The sequence below is a fragment of the Coregonus lavaretus genome (genome assembly GCF_964263955.1).
Source record: "Coregonus lavaretus genome assembly, contig: HAP1_SCAFFOLD_463, whole genome shotgun sequence".
In the NCBI taxonomy this organism is placed as follows: domain Eukaryota; kingdom Metazoa; phylum Chordata; class Actinopteri; order Salmoniformes; family Salmonidae; genus Coregonus; species Coregonus lavaretus.
Window position 1 is genome coordinate 341,344 of NW_028159925.1, and position 18,267 is coordinate 359,610.

General features: G+C 44.7%; 3 protein-coding genes across 3 annotated transcripts; all 3 read right to left on the reverse strand.

Annotated features, from left to right (window-relative positions):
- Positions 1 to 3,655: 3,655 nt before the first annotated feature.
- LOC311122327 (putative G-protein coupled receptor 148) lies at positions 3,656 to 8,443 on the reverse strand (the record flags this gene model as incomplete). The annotated part of the gene is made up of 4 exons (XM_084196703.1): positions 3,656 to 4,051; positions 7,056 to 7,218; positions 7,385 to 7,645; positions 8,100 to 8,443. The coding sequence occupies 4 exons, from the start codon at positions 8,441 to 8,443 to the stop codon at positions 3,656 to 3,658; spliced, it is 1,164 nt and encodes a 387-aa protein (XP_084052829.1).
- Positions 8,444 to 9,586: 1,143 nt separating this feature from the next.
- Positions 9,587 to 10,591, reverse strand: LOC311122329 (putative G-protein coupled receptor 148; the record flags this gene model as incomplete). Its single annotated transcript, XM_084196704.1, has 1 exon — positions 9,587 to 10,591. The coding sequence occupies one exon, from the start codon at positions 10,589 to 10,591 to the stop codon at positions 9,587 to 9,589; it is 1,005 nt and encodes a 334-aa protein (XP_084052830.1).
- A 4,092-nt stretch (positions 10,592 to 14,683) lies between these two features.
- Positions 14,684 to 17,207, reverse strand: LOC311122330 (transcription termination factor 4, mitochondrial-like). Its single transcript, XM_084196705.1, has 4 exons — positions 17,168 to 17,207; positions 16,399 to 16,834; positions 15,678 to 15,862; positions 14,684 to 15,172 (listed from the first exon to the last, which is right to left on the reverse strand). Exons 1-4 carry the CDS (start codon positions 17,192 to 17,194, stop codon positions 14,783 to 14,785), a joined length of 1,038 nt encoding a protein of 345 aa, XP_084052831.1. The 5' UTR covers positions 17,195 to 17,207; the 3' UTR covers positions 14,684 to 14,782.
- Positions 17,208 to 18,267: the final 1,060 nt, after the last annotated feature.

Consider the following 18,267-nt stretch of genomic DNA (forward strand, 5'->3'; position numbering starts at 1 on the left):
TCATAGCTTGTTATTTCTTTAATAAATAGTTGTATGATGGGAGTATTCATTAACACATAATTTTATTGAAAACAGGAAAGGGAGAGCTTTATTTCAAGCCTATTTGTGAGTTTCTTATAGGTCAAGCCATGTGGTAACTAGCATCTTAATTAGCATTGGGGGGATGGTTGGGGATGGTGTTTGCATTGATGTTGGGGTTGCTTCTCATAATCTGACAACCATCCCCATTGTAACAATGTACCAGTAAACTAAATGACGTTGAAAAGACGCCTAGAAAACGTATTTTCCAGATGTTAAAAAGACGTCTATGTTTCACAAGTTTGGACAGCACAGCACAGCACAGTAGAGTTTAATTCAGCAGAGTATTTACATTTACGTCATTTAGCAGACGCTCTTATCCAGAGCGACTTACAGTTAGTGAATGCATACATTATATTTTTATTTTTTTCATACTGGCCCCTCGTGGGAAACGAACCCACATCCCTACCGGCCAAACCCTCCCCTACCTTGGACGACGCTGGACCAATTGTGCGCCGGCCATGGGTCTCCCGGTCGCGGCCGGCTGCGACAGAGCCTGGACTCGAACCAGGATCTCTAGTGGCACAGCGCCACTCGGGAGAGAGCCTTAACACTGTAATTCAGTAGAGTACAGTACAGTAGAGTACAGTACAGTGTAATTCAGTACAGTAGAGTTCAGTACAGTGTAATTCAGTAGAGTACAGTAGAATTCAGTACAGTACAGTGTAATTCAGTAGAGTACATTTTACATTTTACATTTTAGTCATTTAGCAGACGCTCTTATCCAGAGCGACTTACAGTTAGTGAGTGCATACATTTTTCATACTGGGCCCCCGTGGGAATCGAACCCACAACCCTGGCGTTGCAAACGCCATGCTCTACCAACTGAGCTACACGGGGAGTACAGTACAGTAGAGGTCAGTACAGTACAGTGTAATTCAGTAGAGTACAGTACAGTAGAGCAAATTAATAATAATAACACATTTAATTTGTATAACGCTTTTCAGTACAGCAAGAATCTCAAAGACGCTCTTATAAACAAAACAAAACATTTCAGTTAGCCTATTGACAGTTCTGGCTGGAAGATCTTCCACGGCCATCCACTACAGTACAGAACAGTTGAATTCAATAGAGTACAGTACAGTACATTAGAGTACAGTACAGTACAGTTGAGTTTAATTCAGCAGAGTAGAGTACAATACATTAGAGTACAGTACAGTACAGTTGAGTTTAATTACATAGACGAAAGTTTAGTACATTAGAGTACAGTACAGTACAGTTGCGTTTAATTCCGTAGAGTAGAGTAGAGTACATTAGAGTACAGTACAGTACAGTTGCGTTTAATTCCGTAGAGTACAGTACATTAGAGTACAGTACAGTCACGTTTAATTCTGTCGAATACAGTAGAATATAATACTGAAAGTACTCTACTTCTACTGTACTGAATTGAACTATACTTTACTTTTAGTTTATTTACTGTATTGTACTGTACTGAATACACTCTACTTTTCTTTTCTTTACTGTACTGTACTCTACAGTATACTGTGCTCTACTGTAACTTACTCTGCTGAATTGAACTCTACTGTACTGTACTCTGCTATACTGTACTCTACTATATACTGTACTGTACTCTGCTTAATTGAACTCTACTGTACTGAACTCTATTATACTGTACTCTACTATATACTGTACTGTACTCTGCTTAATTAAACTCTACTGTACTGTACTCTGCTGTACTGTACTCTACTGTATACTGTGCTGTACTGTATCGAATACACTCTACTTTTCTGTACTGTACTCTGTTGTGCTTTCCAAACTTGTGAAACTTTGACATCTATGATCATTTCAGACGCACACACACACCTGTTCCTGTTTGAAAAATTATTTTTTCAACAAAAAATTTAGTTAACACAAATGTTTACAGCTTTACTTTTTTTAACTTTAAAAAATATGTAATTTTCATCCAAATATCAGATGGTTACTGTTTGTTTTATTAAGCATTGATATGACGATTTGAGTGGAGTAAGAACTACAATGTCGAAGCAAATATTCAACTATGTAGAATTTATTTATACTTATTTATTTTTATTATGTTAGATGGAAATATTGTTCAATAAAGAAAGCCTTTACTTTTTTTCAAATGAAGGTTTTACTTTTTTGTAAATTGGTTCAATTGTTGCTGAAAAACAAAAGGCAAACATTGTGACAACCAGGACCCTGTTAGATGGAAATATTGTTCAATAAAGAAAGCCTTTACTTTTTTTCAAATGAAGGTTTTACTTTTTTGTAAATTGGTTCAATTGTTGCTGAAAAACAAAAGGCAAACATTGTGACAACTATGTAGAATTTATTTATACTTATTTATTTATACTTACATACAACCAACCCCATACTGTCCTGACAACCAACCCCATACTGTCATGACAACCAACCCCATACTGTCCTGACAACCAACCCCATACTGTGTGACAACCAACCCCATACTGTCCTGACAACCAACCCCATAATGTCATGACAACCAACCCCATACTGTCCTGACAACCAACCCCATACTGTCCTGATAACCAACCCCATACTGTGTGACAACCAAACCCATACTGTCCTGACAGCCAACCCCATACTGTCCTGACAACCAACCCCATACTGTGTGACAACCAACCCCATACTGTCCTGACAACCAACCCCATACTGTGTGACAACCAACCCATACTGTCCTGACAACCAACCCCATACTATGTGACAATCAACCCCATAATGTGTGACAATCAACCAACCCCATACTGTCCTGACAACCAACCCCATACTGTCCTGACAACCAACCCCATACTGTCCTGACAACCAACCCCATTCTGTGTGACAACCAACCCCATACTGTCCTGACAACCAACACAATACTGTGTGACAACCAACCCCATACTGTCCTGACAACCAACCCCATACTGTCCTGACAACCAACCCCATACTGTCCTGACAACCAACCCCATACTGTCCTGACAACCAACCCCATACTGTCCTGACAACCAACCCCATACTGTGTGACAACCAACCCCATACTGTCCTGACAGCCAACCCCATACTGTCCTGACAACCAACCCCATACTGTGTGACAACCAACCCCATACTGTCCTGACAGCCAACCCCATACTGTCCTGACAACCAACCCCATACTGTCCTGACAACCAACCCCATACTGTCCTGACAACCAACCCCATACTGTCCTGACAACCAACACCATACTGTCCTGACAACCAACCCCATACTGTCCTGACAGCCAACCCCATACTGTCCTGACAACCAACCCCATACTGTCCTGACAACCAACCCTATACTGTCCTGACAGGCAACCCTGGGAAGGGACTGGTTGTCAAGAGGACAGAGTGTGTTTAATGGCTTATAACTCCATGTTTGAATAAGATATGAGGATAAAATGGTCCCCATTTCAACTCAAGACCTTGGTATTTCTCCTAATATTGAAAAGAGTCTTGTAAGATATACTGATGCTGAGAAATACACACCAGAGTGAAAAGTGTGACAAGCAACCCATCTCCCCAATTCTTCTTCTGTGCTAATATTCTTATATGTACAGGAAAATATTTTATTGTATTATCTTTCTCCCGTAGCCCCCTTCATCCAAAGCTCACATGACAGGCGAGATGGCGGTGGGCCGCTTCAGCCCATAAAAGGCCAACAGGGCCTCACACAGGTCTCTGTACCTGAAGCCGTAAAGGTAGGGAGCCAGGGCCTTGGGGAGCACCAGGAGGATGTTACACACCACCAGGGACACCCACAGGTTGGCACGCAGGTCCAGGGCATCAAGGTGGCAGTAGAGCAGTAGCTTGATGAGAAGCACCAACATGGGCAGGAAGGACAGGAAGAGGTGGAGGTAGTGGATGAGGAATGTGCCTTTGGCCCGGGAGGAGCGTTCTCCTCTCCACACGCCAGACATGCGGGTGCGATAGTACAGAACGACATAGCCAGAGAAGACCAGGAGCAGGATGAGGAGGATGCCTGTTACTGTCAGCAGCATGGACACCTGAGAATGACAATGTAATGTACTGAAAAAGAATCCAATAGTGTGCAAAAACAGATATTGGTTTCACTTTACAATACATAAAGTAGATATTATACCAAAGTAATAAAATTGTAATATACATAAACCTTCTCACTCTAGAATGTAATTATTGTTTAGGTTTACATCAGGTGTTAAAACGGCCAGCTGCAGTCAGCTGATTCTAGCCATCCCTTGATTAGTTCTAGTCAGGCAGCTTAGTCTCCCATTCAAAGGACCCCCACTTTTGTTATTGTCTTATTGGTTAATGTCACGACAAATAATTATCACCACATCTCGTTCAGCCTATCAGTGGCCTTGATTCCCGGGGCTTCGGTTTCAGTTAGTCTATGACCCAGCACGCTGTGTGGCCAGAAACGTGCTTTCCCAATCCTGATGATAATTTCCACAGTTTGCCCTCCTGGTGAACTTTTCCTCCTGTGGACTGAATCCCTGTATGTCTGATGTTTAATTGAGCGTGCATCTAAACGTAAATGCCTTGAGACCTGTGTCATATTATGTGGAGCTAAGTTTTGTGGTCTATAATTACCGTGTGTTGAGCTTGTTAGCTAGCTCGCGCTCCTGATAGCGTTAGCACTACCGTTAGCATTTTGCGTTGGAATGCATGAGCATTTTAGCATGACTGTTAGCGATTAGCCGTTTATTAGCATTTCTCATTTATGGTGCCAGGCTATTTTCTATTCAATATATCACTCATGCTCATTGTATTTATATTATGTATACATTTCAACATTACTGTAATGTTTATTTGAGCACATTTGCCTGAGTTTCATGTGTACAGCCGTGGTCAAAAGTTTTGAGAATGACACAAGTATTGATCTTCACAAAGTTTGCTGCTTCAGTGTTTAGATATTTTTGTCAGATGTTACTATGGTATACTAAAGTATAATTACAAGCATTCCATAAGTGTCAAAGGCTTTTATTGACAATTCCATTAAGTTTATGCAACGAGTCAATATTTGCGGTGTTTACCCTTATTTTTCAAGACCTCTGCAATCCGACCTGGCATGCTGTCAATTAACTTCTGGGCCACATCCTGACTGATGGCAGCCCATTCTTGCATAATCAATGCTTGGAGTTTTTCATAATTTGTGGGTTTTTGTTTGTCCACCCGCCTCTTGAGGATTGACCACAAGTTCTCAATGGGATTAAGGTCTGGGGAGTTTCCTGGCCATGGACCAACAATTTCGATGTTTTGTTCCCCGAGCCACTTAGTTATCACTTTTGCATTATGGCAAGTTGCTCCATCATGCTGGAAAAGGCATTGTTCGTCACCAAACTGTTCTTGGATGGTTGGGAGAAGTTGCTCTCTGAGGATGTGTTGGTACCATTCTTTATTCATGGCTGTGTTCTTAGGAAAAATTGTGAGTGAGCCCACTCCCTTGGCTGAGAAGCAACCCCACACATGAATGGTCTCAGGATGCTTTACTGTTGTTATGACACAGGACTGATGGTAGTGCTCACCTTGTCTTCTCCGGACAAGCTTTTTCCCGGATGCCCCAAACAATCGGAAAGGGGATTCATCAGAGAAAACTATTTTATCCCAGTCCTTAGCAGTCCAATCCCTGTAACTTTTGCAGAATATCAGTCTGTCTCTGAAGTTTTTCCTGGAGAGAAGTGGCTTCCTCGCTGCCCTTCTTGACACCAGGCCATCCTCCAAAAGTCTTCGCCTCACTGTGCGTGCAGATGCACTCACACCTGCCTGCTGCCATTCCTGAGCAAGCTCTGCACTGGTGGTGCCCCGATCCCGCAGCTGAATCAACTTTAGGAGACGGTCCTGGCGCTTGCTGGACTTTCTTGGGCGCCCTGAAGCCTTCTTCACAACAATTTAACCTCTCTCCTTGAAGTTCTTGATGATCCGATAAATGGTTGATTTAGGTGCAATCTTACTAGCAGCAATATCCATGCCTGTGAAGCCCTTTTTGTGCAAAGCAATGATGACAGCACGTGTTTCCTTGCAGGTAACCATGGTTAACAGAGGAAGAACAATGATTTCAAGCACCACCCTCCTTTTAAAGCGTCCAGTCTGTTATTCTAACTCAATCAGCATGACAGAGTGATCTCCAGCCTTGTCCTCGTCAACACTCTCACCTGTGTTAACGAGAGAATCACTGACATGATGTCAGCTGGTCCTTTTGTGGCAGGGCTGAAATGTAGTGGAAATGTCTTTTGGGGATTAAGTTCATTTTCATGGCAAAGAGGGACTTTGCAATTAATTGCAATTCATCTGATCACTCTTCATAACATTCTGGAGTATATGCAAATTGCCATCATATAAAAACTGAGGCAGCAGACTTTGTGAAAATTAATATTTGTGTCATTCTCAAAACTTTTGACCACAACTGTACAAGTCTAATAGGTTGTGTAGTCTATTGCCATGTGACTAGGCCTTATGCCTGCTGTAGTGTATAGCCCTTGCTGTTATATACTTACCTGTGCTAGCTTATACAGCCATGGCATTCATATTATAGCAGTGCTATTGTCTACATTTTCTTTCTCCGCTTTCCTTTCAGAACCACATATGTTATCTGAACCATGAGTGGTCAGATTTGTGTGGATGTGAACATCTTATTCCATTAAACTCCCCTTAACCTGAACACCCGCCTCATCCTTGTTCTGACTGGACATTCTGTAGTGATTGCTACCGGCCTTAAGGTTTCTTATTACATTCATGGTCCTTCGATTCTCTACAACACTCCACTCTCTTTTACATCAGGGGTAGGCAACCCTGTTCCTGGGATGCCGCAGGTACTGCAGGATTTTGTTCCAACTAGGCACCACACCAGACCAACTGAGCTAATTGATCGGTTCAGTGATTGCCTAAATTCAACACACCTGGTCTTCCAGGTCAGTTAAATCAAAAACATGAAGCACTCCAGGACCAGGGTTGCCTACCCCTGGTTTACACAGTAATCTCCACTGCGATTGCTTTGTTGATTGATTGCTTGATTGATTGACTGAGAGCCACCTGCATGCGAGTGGACTGGCTGACGGTGAGGACCAGGAAGAGGGGCAGGGAGCAGATGTGCAGGGAGCAGGGTCCAGTAGAGTGGTACCACACCAACACCCCTACAGACGCTGCTGGTAAGAACACAGATACAGCCCAGATACCAGCGATCGCCCTCCTCGTCCTACAGAGAGGAGAGGAGAGACAGATATGAGAGAGAGGCAGGGAGAGGGAGAGAGAGGAAAGATGGAAGATAAATAACGGTTTCTCTAAACTCCATCCATTATTACATCATACAGTGAAGTCATAAGAAGTACTGACAAAACTCTCCCAGCCCGTGTTCCCATTACCTGGAGATGGGCCACAGGGCGTAGTATCGAAGTGGAGCCATCACGGCCAGTGATGTGTCCAGCACCATGGCCTTGTTACTGAGGATCCCAGCGCAGTACAGCACCCCCAGCAGGAAGAGGATGGTAGCGCACGCCCACTCTGACATCAGCACGCCCGTCGCGTTCAGACAGGCGCTCACCATGTACAGCGACATGAACAGCATGTCGCTTAGCAATGCATTGGCCAGGAGGAGATAGCGGGTCTCCTGGCGCATCCAGGGGCTAGGAGGAGAAGGAGGACAATGATGATGATGATGATGATGATGAATGCTACATATGCCTAACTCCAAATCAACCTTACCCTAACCCAGGGGTTTCAAATCCATGGTGTCTGCAGGTTTTTGGTTTTTCTTTTCAATTAAGACCTTGACAACCACGTGAGGGGAGTTCCTTTACTAATTAGTGACCTTAATTCATCAATCAAGTACAAGGGAGGAGTGAAAACCTGCAGACACTCAGCCCTCCGTGGAATGAGTTGGACACGTGCCCTAAGCCTTCTGCGCTTAAGTAGATCTGAAAGCATTGTATAAAGCAGTAGCCTTACCAGTCTGCTGACTAGCTAGGTGAAACTGCTCACACCTGTCCATCAGATCTACACACCATCACACCCATGCATCCCATCTACAAACTTAGGGGGTAGGGGTTAAGGGTCCATTTTGGAATTGGGGTGACTCACCTGGTCAGGATTCGGGTGAGGATGACTGGAATCACCAGGGAAACCGCCAGGAAGCCCAGGATGGGGCAAACATGCATGGCCCTGGAGTGGCGTGGAGGCAGGAAGACGTGCCACTCGCGGGTGAACAGCTCCACCTGCCTCTGGAAGGAGTTGGTAGTAGTGTTTGTAGTGTCTGAGGTGTTGCCGCTGGTCTCAGAGGAGATTCTGCTATGTCTCTCAGCGTGGCCAGAGCTGTTGTACCAGGTCCCAAAGGCACAGAGGAGAGACAGGACCATTTGGTTCTCTTCAGTGGCCATCTCTACAGCGCTAACGTGCTGTCTCCCTCTTTGTCCAGTGTCCAGCATCCCCGACCGACTGTGTCAACAATGAGTTTGAGGAGATAGTGCTTTTATTTTCTATCTGAGTGTGAAGTCTTCGATTAGGCAATCCACAGATCCGTTTGTTATTGGTCTCCTTGGACACCCAGATAAGGGCAAACACGTCTTTAGAGACAAATGGACAGAAATGCTACTTTCCCATAATATTATGGTCATAAAACCCCAGCTGTTAGGTGCTTATGTAGCTTGTTGACATTATATAATGTGTGACGATCATGTAGGCTACATTTGGGTTATGTAGAATTGATTCAACCCCCACCTACATTGTTTTTAAACAAGCTCAATGTTCAGTGCATGAAACAGAGAGCTGATATAAAAGTATATGAGAACGCAACAATAAAGTCATTTCTCAAAGTAGACACCCAACAAAACCAACCCTTACAAAAAAAGATTGCAGTCAGAGTACACTGTAGTTTAACTGCAGTCAGAGTGCAGTATAACAACAGTATGCTGCAAATACTGCGTCCAAAATAACACTGTTTTTTCTACTGCAGTAGTTTTGCAGTGTAGGTGCAGTATAACTGCAGTTCAACTGCAGTATAACTGCAGTTATTCTGCAATTACTGCATCCAAAATACCACAGTTGACTGCAGTTTCAAAACTGCAATCTTTTTTTTGTAAGGGCAAAGCAACACAAGCCGTTTTAAAGTCACCACATAAAGAGCTGAATACGGTATGTGAAAATAAGAGGCCAATGAAGTTTAATTATTTGGGAAGGTATTAGGACAGCATTCCAGAACAGTCACAAACATATAAAACGTGTTTCATGTACAAATATCCCCAAGACATGCTAACCTCTCACCATTACAATAAAAGGGGAGGTTAGCATTTTTGGGGTGGTATGGTATTTGTGCGTTCATTATTCACGATCCATTCAGGATTATCTGTAATCATGGTAGCATCCTCATTAATGTAGAAGTGTTCAGAAACATTATTATGATTATGCACACGGCATACTGCGGGTCACAAGAGAACATACTGGGCTTCATTAGGTACAAATATTTGGGGACAAGTGCTTTAGGATGGGCACTCTCACAAGAGTGTTTATTAAACAAACTCTCGGTCCTCTCATGTCTCTTTATGGGGTTGTGAGTGTGTGGGTCTTTCTCTCTAGGCCACAGTGACCTGGCTGAGCCTCCTGCGTCGGTGCAGCACCGCCAGCAGAGTATCAGAGATATCCCTGTACCACAGACCATACAGGTAGGGAGCACAGGCCCTGGGCAGTAGCATCAGCATGCACATATTGACTGTGTTGATCCACACGCGGATATCCTGGCTGACATCCTGGCGCTGGTACAGAACCAGCTCCACAATGAAGACCAGGCCCGGGCCGAAGTAGAGTAGGAGCAGCACCCCGTGGGCCAGGAGGGTGACCCGGGCCCGGGAGTAGCGGTTCTGCCAGATGCCCTGGGTCTTGGTGACCCAGTAGAGACGGCCGTAACAATACAGGATGAGAAGGGTGCAGACGATGGCTCCGATGGTGAAGTACATGTGAACGCCCGGCATCATTTCTCTATGTATGATGCCTATGGAGATGAGAATGAGACAGACCTCTGACCTCTGTGGGGCGTCGTCCTTCATCGCCTCCATGACGATGAACAGGGAGACTGGGTACATGGCGGCTAACAGCCAGACCCCGGCTAGGATCTTTCGGGTACGGGCCGGGGGGAGCAGGTCGTGGTAGTGGAGCGGCCAACGTACTGCCACGTACGTATCCACCACCTTCAGCGTGACGGTCAGCACAGCACAGCAATACGCCGTGACGGTCACTGCCGAAACCAGCTCACAGACTACCCTCAGCATGGCTACCCCTAATGTATTACAGACTACAATAACAAGGTTGAGGGAGAGGAAGAGCAAATCTGCGGCCAGGGTGTTGGCCAGCAGGAGGTAGCGGGTCTCCTGGCGCAGGGACCGGGAGAAGAGGATGCAGGCCAGGAGGATGGGGTTGGCCAGTAAGGTGGCCAGGGTGAGGAGAGAGGCGGGGATCAGGAAGAGCTCCAGGTGCCAGCGCTGCAGACTGTCATACCACTGGTGTGAAATGTTGGTTATGGCTGTCATGTTCTCTGATAGAACCATCTGGAACTGTGTGGTTAGGTGCTGGGTCGTATTCATTAGTGCACAGCGTAGCAAAATGTTTTGCAATGGAAAATGGAAAAAAAAGCGTTTCTTAGTGGACAAGTTCAGGTAGTCCCTCCCTGTTTCAGTCCGTTCTCCTCCGTTTGGTGCCAAGTGAATACCTACCTGTGGATTGAAATAGACAGCATTGTAACTCTGTGGACGGGTGCAGGACGCCTTTCCTAAAGATGGTATTTTCTTTCTGTGGCAAATCAGATAGACTGAAACAATGGTATAAAACTTAGTGGGCCTACCCTTATACCAGTGTTTTAGAACCTAATAAATGTTATTATGAAGTGTATACAATTTATGTATATAGATATGCTTATCTCAGTCTGTTTGGCTGTCTAGGAAAGCCTAGATGTTACATTACAGTAAGATGGAGAGATTTCAAACCCATTTGACCCACTATATGACAGCCCTGTATGTCAGTGTGTACCTTAATTAACAGACTGATTAAAACAAACAGCGGCGTTCATCTGAAGGAGCTTATCTCTGCATTATATGGACACAGGTACTATGATGGAGAGTCTTCAGCAAACTAGATTCTTTGAAGTTGTTATTGGGTAAACATTCTTCAATATAGCAGATAGCTAATATTATTTCAATGGAAAGTAATCTTGTCTCCCCCTCCCTCTCTCTCAGGCGCAGACAGTGTAGATGTCATCTGCTTTGCAATTTACACAATATATTCAAATTAACAACAAGATTAATCACACATTAATTCAAATTTGAAACCACAGGGTGTCATAATCCCATCCTCGTCTGTGAACTATCCACCACCTTTAGTGTGTCAGCACAGCAATACGCCTGTACCCTCAGCATGGCTACCCCCCAAATACGTTCTCATTTAGGCTACTATAAGAATAACAAGTCATCATCTGTTCTCTCATCCAGGTCCGACCCTGTTTAGCTTCAGATAGATCAAGAGACATTTAGGATGGTATGTCTGCTGGATATCCAACATTACTCGACTCATAGCAGCCAGTCATCTAAAGATATATACAGTTGAAGTCGGAAGTTTACATACACCTTAGCCAAATCCATTTAAACTCAGTTTTTCACAATTCCTGACATTTAATCCTAGTAAAAATTCCTTGTTTTAGGTCAGTTAGGATCACCACTTTATTTTAAGAATGTGAAATGTCCGAATAATAGTAGAGAGTGATTTATTTATTTCATCACATTCCCAGTGGGTCAGAAGTTTACATACTCAATTAGTATTTGGTAGCATTGCCTTTAAATTGTTTAACTTGGGTCAAACATTTCGGTAGCCTTCCACAAGCTTCCCACAATTAGTTGGGTGGATTTTGGCCCATTCCTCCTGACAGAGCTGGTGTAACTGAGTCAGGTTTGTAGATCTCCTTGCTCGCACACACTTTTTCAGTTCTGCCCACACATTTTCTATAGGTTTGAGGTCAGGGCTTTGTGATGGCCACTCCAATACCTTGACTTTGTTGTCCTTAAGCCATTTTGCCACAATTTTGGAAGTATGCTTGGGGTCATTGTCCATTTGGAAGACCCATTTGCGACCAAGCTTTAACTTCCTGACTGATGTCTTGAGATTCAATATATCCACATAATTTTCCTTCCTCATGATGCCATCTATTTTTGTGAAGTGCACCAGTCCCTCCTGCAGCAAAGCACCCCCACAACTTCCGACTTCAACTGTACATTTTGAATGATATAGCAATCTATATAAACAATTCAAAAAGTTGATAATTTCACAACTTTCTATAGCTAATTATTTAGTGATAAATGATAAAACCATCAATATAAATTATGATTTTGACTTTGTCACGTCAGACTTCATGCTTTAGCTTTTTAATCAATGCCGTTTTAATCATTAAACTATATCATTACAAAATAACTTCTGTATCAACTTTTCTCCCTTGTCTAGAACATGAACACAAAAGAAAAAAACAGAACGCAGTCAAGTTTACACAGACACACCTACACCTATCGACAAGCGTATCGATCAACCAAAGGCAACGTTTCATTCATGTAACCAGTTTCCGTCAACAATAAATACAAGTCCAAAGGGATTTTCTTACCTTATTTTCAAAGCAATGGCTGGCATTCATCCATTAGTGTTAATGCTTCTATAAATCAATGATCCAGCAACTGACTGACTGCACCACTTGCCTTATCAGTCCTGATGCACTGTCTGTTGACTCATAGAACATAGCACAGGGATGAATAAAGACATGGCCACTTAGCTGTTTCACAGAGATACGGGCTGTGTCTCATTCCAGAAAATGATGTACCCTCCCCTCTTGCCTTACTCACTCCCCATCACAGATCTGAGAAACATGGTTGGTGTAAGTTTATGTCAATAGTGCCACTTTCAGTTTCCACCATATTGCTTTCACCAATAAAACCCTATAAGGTCTACGAAGGTCAAAGAGGGGAGGGGAAATAACTTTGTGGAATGAAATGCAGCCATAGAGCATCAGTGAATAGGATCACTCTCCCCCTCTCATCCAGACAGTTGGGGCTAAACTAACAGTGCAGGTGTAAGCCACGCCAGTTCAGAGTGTTCTTATCCATTAGCCCTCATGGTGTTGACATCCTCATCTGATCTCATATCCGGATGGGACAGACATTAATGACTAAGCCGCCATATGCTGCCTGGGGCCAGGCCAACTCTGACAGGGACCACTATGGTGCTGGGGCCAGGCCAACCCTGACAGGGACCACTATGGTGCTGGGGCCAGGCCAACCCTGACAGGGAACACTATGGTGCTGGGGCCAGGCCAACCCTGACAGGGAACACTATGGTGCTGGGGCCAACCCTGACAGGGAACACTATGGTGCTGGGGCCAGGCCAACCCTGACAGGGACCACTATGGTGCTGGGGCCAGGCCAACCCTGACAGGGAACACTATGGTGCTGGGGCCAGGCCAACCCTGACAGGGAACACTATGGTGCTGGGGCCAACCCTGACAGGGACCACTATGGTGCTGGGGCCAGGCCAACTCTGACAGGGACCACTATGGTGCTGGGGCCAGGCCAACCCTGACAGGGAACACTATGGTGCTGGGGCCAGGCCAACCCTGACAGGGAACACTATGGTGCTGGGGCCAGGCCAACCCTGACAGGGAACACTATGGTGCTGGGGCCAGGCCAACCCTGACAGGGACCACTATGGTGCTGGGAACAGGCCAACCCTGACAGGGAACACTATGTTGCTGGGGCCAGGCCAACTCTGACAGGGACCACTATGTTGCTGGGGCCAGGCCAACCCTGACAGGGAACACTATGGTGCTGGGGCCAGGCCAACCCTGACAGGGAACACTATGGTGCTGGGGCCAGGCCAACCCTGACAGGGACCACTATGGTGCTGGGGCCAGGCCAACCCTGACAGGGAACACTATGGTGCTGGGGCCAACAGGGAACACTATGGTGCTGGGGCCAACTCTGACAGGGACCACTATGGTGCTGGGACCAGGCCAACTCTGACAGGGACCACTATGGTGCTGGGGCCAGGCCAACCCTGACAGGGAACATTATGGTGCTGGGGCCAGGCCAACCCTGACAGGGAACACTATGGTGCTGGGGCCAACCCTGACAGGGACCACTATGGTGCTGGGGCCAGGCCAACCCTGACAGGGAACACTATGGTGCTGAGGCCAGGCCAACTCTGACAGGGACCACTATGGTGCTGGGGCCAGGCCAACCCTGACAGGGACCACTATGGTGCTGGGGCCAGGCCAACCCTGACAGGGACCACTATGGTGCTGGGGCCAACCCTGACAGGGACCACTATGGTGCTGGGGCCAGGCCAACCCTGACAGGGAACACTATGGTGCTGGGGCCTCAAAGTCAATATGGGCCTCAAAGTGTACACTTCACTTTGCCCTACCGTTGCCATGGATACCTGGACAGGTAAATAAGTGAATGGGCACACAGGTGCAGTTTGGAGAACGAGATGAAAGTGGTTGCCATCCCAACGGGACATGTTCATGTGTTTTTACAATTGTGTGTTTGTTCAATGAGCGGACAGTCATTGATGGAAGACACACAGTATTACTAAATGTTCATACAACAGATCAATAACAGTCAAAATAGTAAAGCAAAGGCCAGCAATGAAAATGAAAATACTTTATTTCATTTTTACAAGCGATAAATAGCTAGATCATTTTGAATATCCATTATGTTTCAGATATCACCAGTTCCCCCACAGTCTCATCTCTTTCTCCTCTGCCTATAGCCACTTTTCATATCTTCCTCATCTTCATCTTCCTCTTCATCATCACTGTCAGCTCCCATATCCCTCTCCTCCTCTTCATCATTATCCTCATCCTCCTGCCACTCTCTCGTCATCAGCTTCTGAAACACCTCAAACTCCTCCTGCGTTGCCATGGCGATGTCGGCCAGGTAGGTTTCCTCGGCGACGGCTAGGATGTCTTTGAGTTTGGGGTTGACAATGAGGGTCTGGCCCTTCTTGTCTGGCGTCTGGTACAGCCCCCTGCGCTCCAGGAAGCTGTGTCTGCAGCGTACCTCCTCCAGGGTGACACGGAACAGCTTGGACTTCACCATCTCCGCCTGCTTGACCCCCATGCGGAAGTAAGCGTACTGCCGAGACGGATGGGGGGGGGGGAGGTGTAAGGAGACAAAGAAAACTTGTGTCAAATGTTCGACATTAAGGACCAACATATAAAAAAACATATAGGCCTAGTGATAAGCATAAGGCATTTGTAGTTGTCTTGCTGGCAGCTGGAGCTTCAATTTCTTTACTGTCCCAATTGGGAATTTTTCATTGAGAATACAAAGTCTCATTTCCTAAAGAACTATAATCCGCCTCGTGTTTTGTTTCTTTGCCACGATACTAACGAGTATCGCGATACTAGTATCGTCCCGGCCCAATATTTTGGTATCAATCACATCCACCACAATGGGAGAATCTCAATCTAATGTCCTTTATTACCTGCATCCTCTCTCCTTCTCAAAACCCATTGGATGAGTCCCTCCCCTCTGACCTCATCCAATGGGTTTTGAGAAGGAGGAGAGAGGAACGCAGTTAATCAAGGACATTAGATTGAGATTCTCCCTATAACTCCCAATGAGTGTGAGCGCTGACCTGGAACTTGTACTCCAGCTGTCCCAGGTCATCCTGAACCACGGCTGGAGAGTCTCTGAAGATGTCAGTGGCCTGCTGGACGGTGAAGGCACACTTCTCCCTGAGGAACCTGGCTACCGTGTTCACCCTCTTCAGAGGCAGTGTCAAGATCTGAGGGTAGTGGCTCACCACCCTCTGCAGACTGCCTGGAGACACACACATAGGGGTTACTGAGCATCCATGGAAAATGGGTGGAAGATGTTACGCACATACACATCCAATGCAGTGGAGGCTGCTGATGGGAGGAAGACTCAATAATGGCTGGAGTGGAGTGAATGGAATCCAAAACATGTGTTTGATACCTTTCCATTCCAGACATTGTTATGAGCCGTCCTCCCTCAGTAGCCTCCACTAATCCAATAATAATAATATAATATATAATATGCCATTTAGCAGACGCTTTTATCCAAAGCGACTTAGTCATGTGTGCATACATTTTTACGTATGGGTGGTCCCGGGGGATCGAACCCACTACCCTGGCGTTACAAGCGCCATGCTCTACCAATTGAGCTACAGAGGACCACGATAGTGTTGTGAATATTGTAGATATTCCAAAAACATATTTAATAACAATCACAACCTCAGTTATGCAAAGTACAATTCACTGGGTCTGACTCTCAAATGATAAAGTACACTGCACAACCTGTGAGAATAGAGAGCTAAGACAGGTCCATCCTCTCACCTTCAAGCAACCCTAGTCTCCTCAGGTTGTCCATACGTTGCTGCAGCTGAGTGCCCTTCACGTAGAACAACTCTGGACACTTCTCCAGCACCTTCAGCACACTAGATAGGTTGAGGCCCAGGACGAACAGAGCCATGAGCGTGGAAGAGGCATGTTCACTCTGCCCTCCTCGACCCTTGGTTGCTGCCTCTAAGAGTTGATCTGCCTGGGTGTCTGTGAAGCCCATGTCAAGGAGAGCCTGTATGGATAGCTCCCTGCCCGGCTGCAGTTGGTACTGTGACAGGTCAGTATGTTGATGCAGGGTGCTCGTCTGGTTGTGGGTGGAACAGAGGAGTCTGCATGTCATGAAACCTCGTTGTCGTACATTGTCACTCCCAAGGATGGTTCTTAGATTTAGGACTGGGCACGTTGCATTTCTCAGTGTCCATCGCAGACCCTGCAGAAGAAAATATGGTAATGTAGCAGATGTGCAGCTGGAACTGAAAAGAATGGTAGCTTGGTGGTTCACTTAGTCCTTGCCTGAGCAGTATGTTACAATCAGGTCAGGCATTCAAACCTATGTAACGTCAAAATACGTTACTTGACCTAGCTAGCTATCAAGCTAGCTGTGTAGTCTAGCTGCTCAAAACCGTTATCAAACTGAAAGTGTTAAACGTTTTTTTTTTTTAAGGTAAAAAAAAATAGACCTCCATTAATTCACAATGCTTAACATTTACATTGTATCAGCACAAACGCTCTAGAAATAGTAAAAACGTAGATACCAGCTTACCAGACGTCCGGTTGCTTGAACGCTCATGTTTGTCCGACTGCAAAATATCTCCCCCTAGACTTAGCATAAGAGCATAGCGTTCCCCACTAGCTTAAGAGACCTTTCCGTCCATAGAAATAAAAAATGGTTCCTACTCCTCTTTTCAAGTTTCAGAGTATAACAGTACATTTATATTTGATATTATGAAAGTAGTTAAAGCTAGAGTCCTTAACCACGCTCAAATTCAAAGAGCTATGCATTGTGACCGACCAGCCATGATATCAAAATTATAGTTTTAACCATATTGAGGCTATACATTGTTTACAAAAATCGGAGTAAAAAAAGCTTATATTTCGTGTTATGATGGGGTATGACAGTTGAACTAAGCTCATGAGGCTTTTATCATTTAAATACTTTAAGAATCAATGGGTATGCATACACTCCCCTATGTATTTATTTGGACAGTAAAGCTAAAGCATTTAATTTGGATTTGAGATCAAATGTTTTAAATGAGATGACAGCACATAATGTAATTTGAGGGCATTTTCATACGTGTATCTAGTCCCCCCATTTGAAGGTAACATAAGTATTTGGACAAATTCACTTGAAGTGTATTAAATAGTCAAAAGTTTAGTATTTGGTCCCATATTCCGAACACTAAATGACTACATCAAGCTTGTTGGATGCATTTGCAGTTTGTTTCTGATTATGTTGTGCCCAATAGAAATGAGTTGTAAGTAATGTATTGTGTCATTTGAGTCACTTATTGTGAATAAGAATGTGTTTCTGAATACTGCAACATTAATGTGGGTGCTACCATGATAACAGATAATCATTAATAATGAGTGAGAAAGTTAGACAAATATCATACCCCCATAAATGCTAACCTCCCCTGTAATGGCGAGAAGTTAGCATGTTTTGGGGGCATGCTCTTCGGGCATCTAACTTTCTCACGATTCATTCATGATTATCCAAAATCATTGTAGCATCCTCATTCATGATTATCCATAGTCATTGTAGCATCGACATTAATGTAGAAGTGCTTAGAAACATTCTTATTTACAATAAAACTGACTCCAAAATGACACAAATGTACCATTCATTTCCAATGGGTACAACAT

Bases quoted from the DNA above. Each gene is read 5' to 3' on its own strand.
- LOC311122330 (XM_084196705.1), bottom strand. From the start codon at position 17,194: ATGAGCGTTCAAGCAACCGGACGTCTG. The intron at 16,835-17,167 runs GTAAGCTGGTAT...TTTCTTCTGCAG, and splicing joins TTCAAGCAACCGGACGTCTG to GGTCTGCGATGGACACTGAG. The intron at 15,863-16,398 runs GTGAGAGGATGG...GTGTGTCTCCAG, and splicing joins GAGACTAGGGTTGCTTGAAG to GCAGTCTGCAGAGGGTGGTG.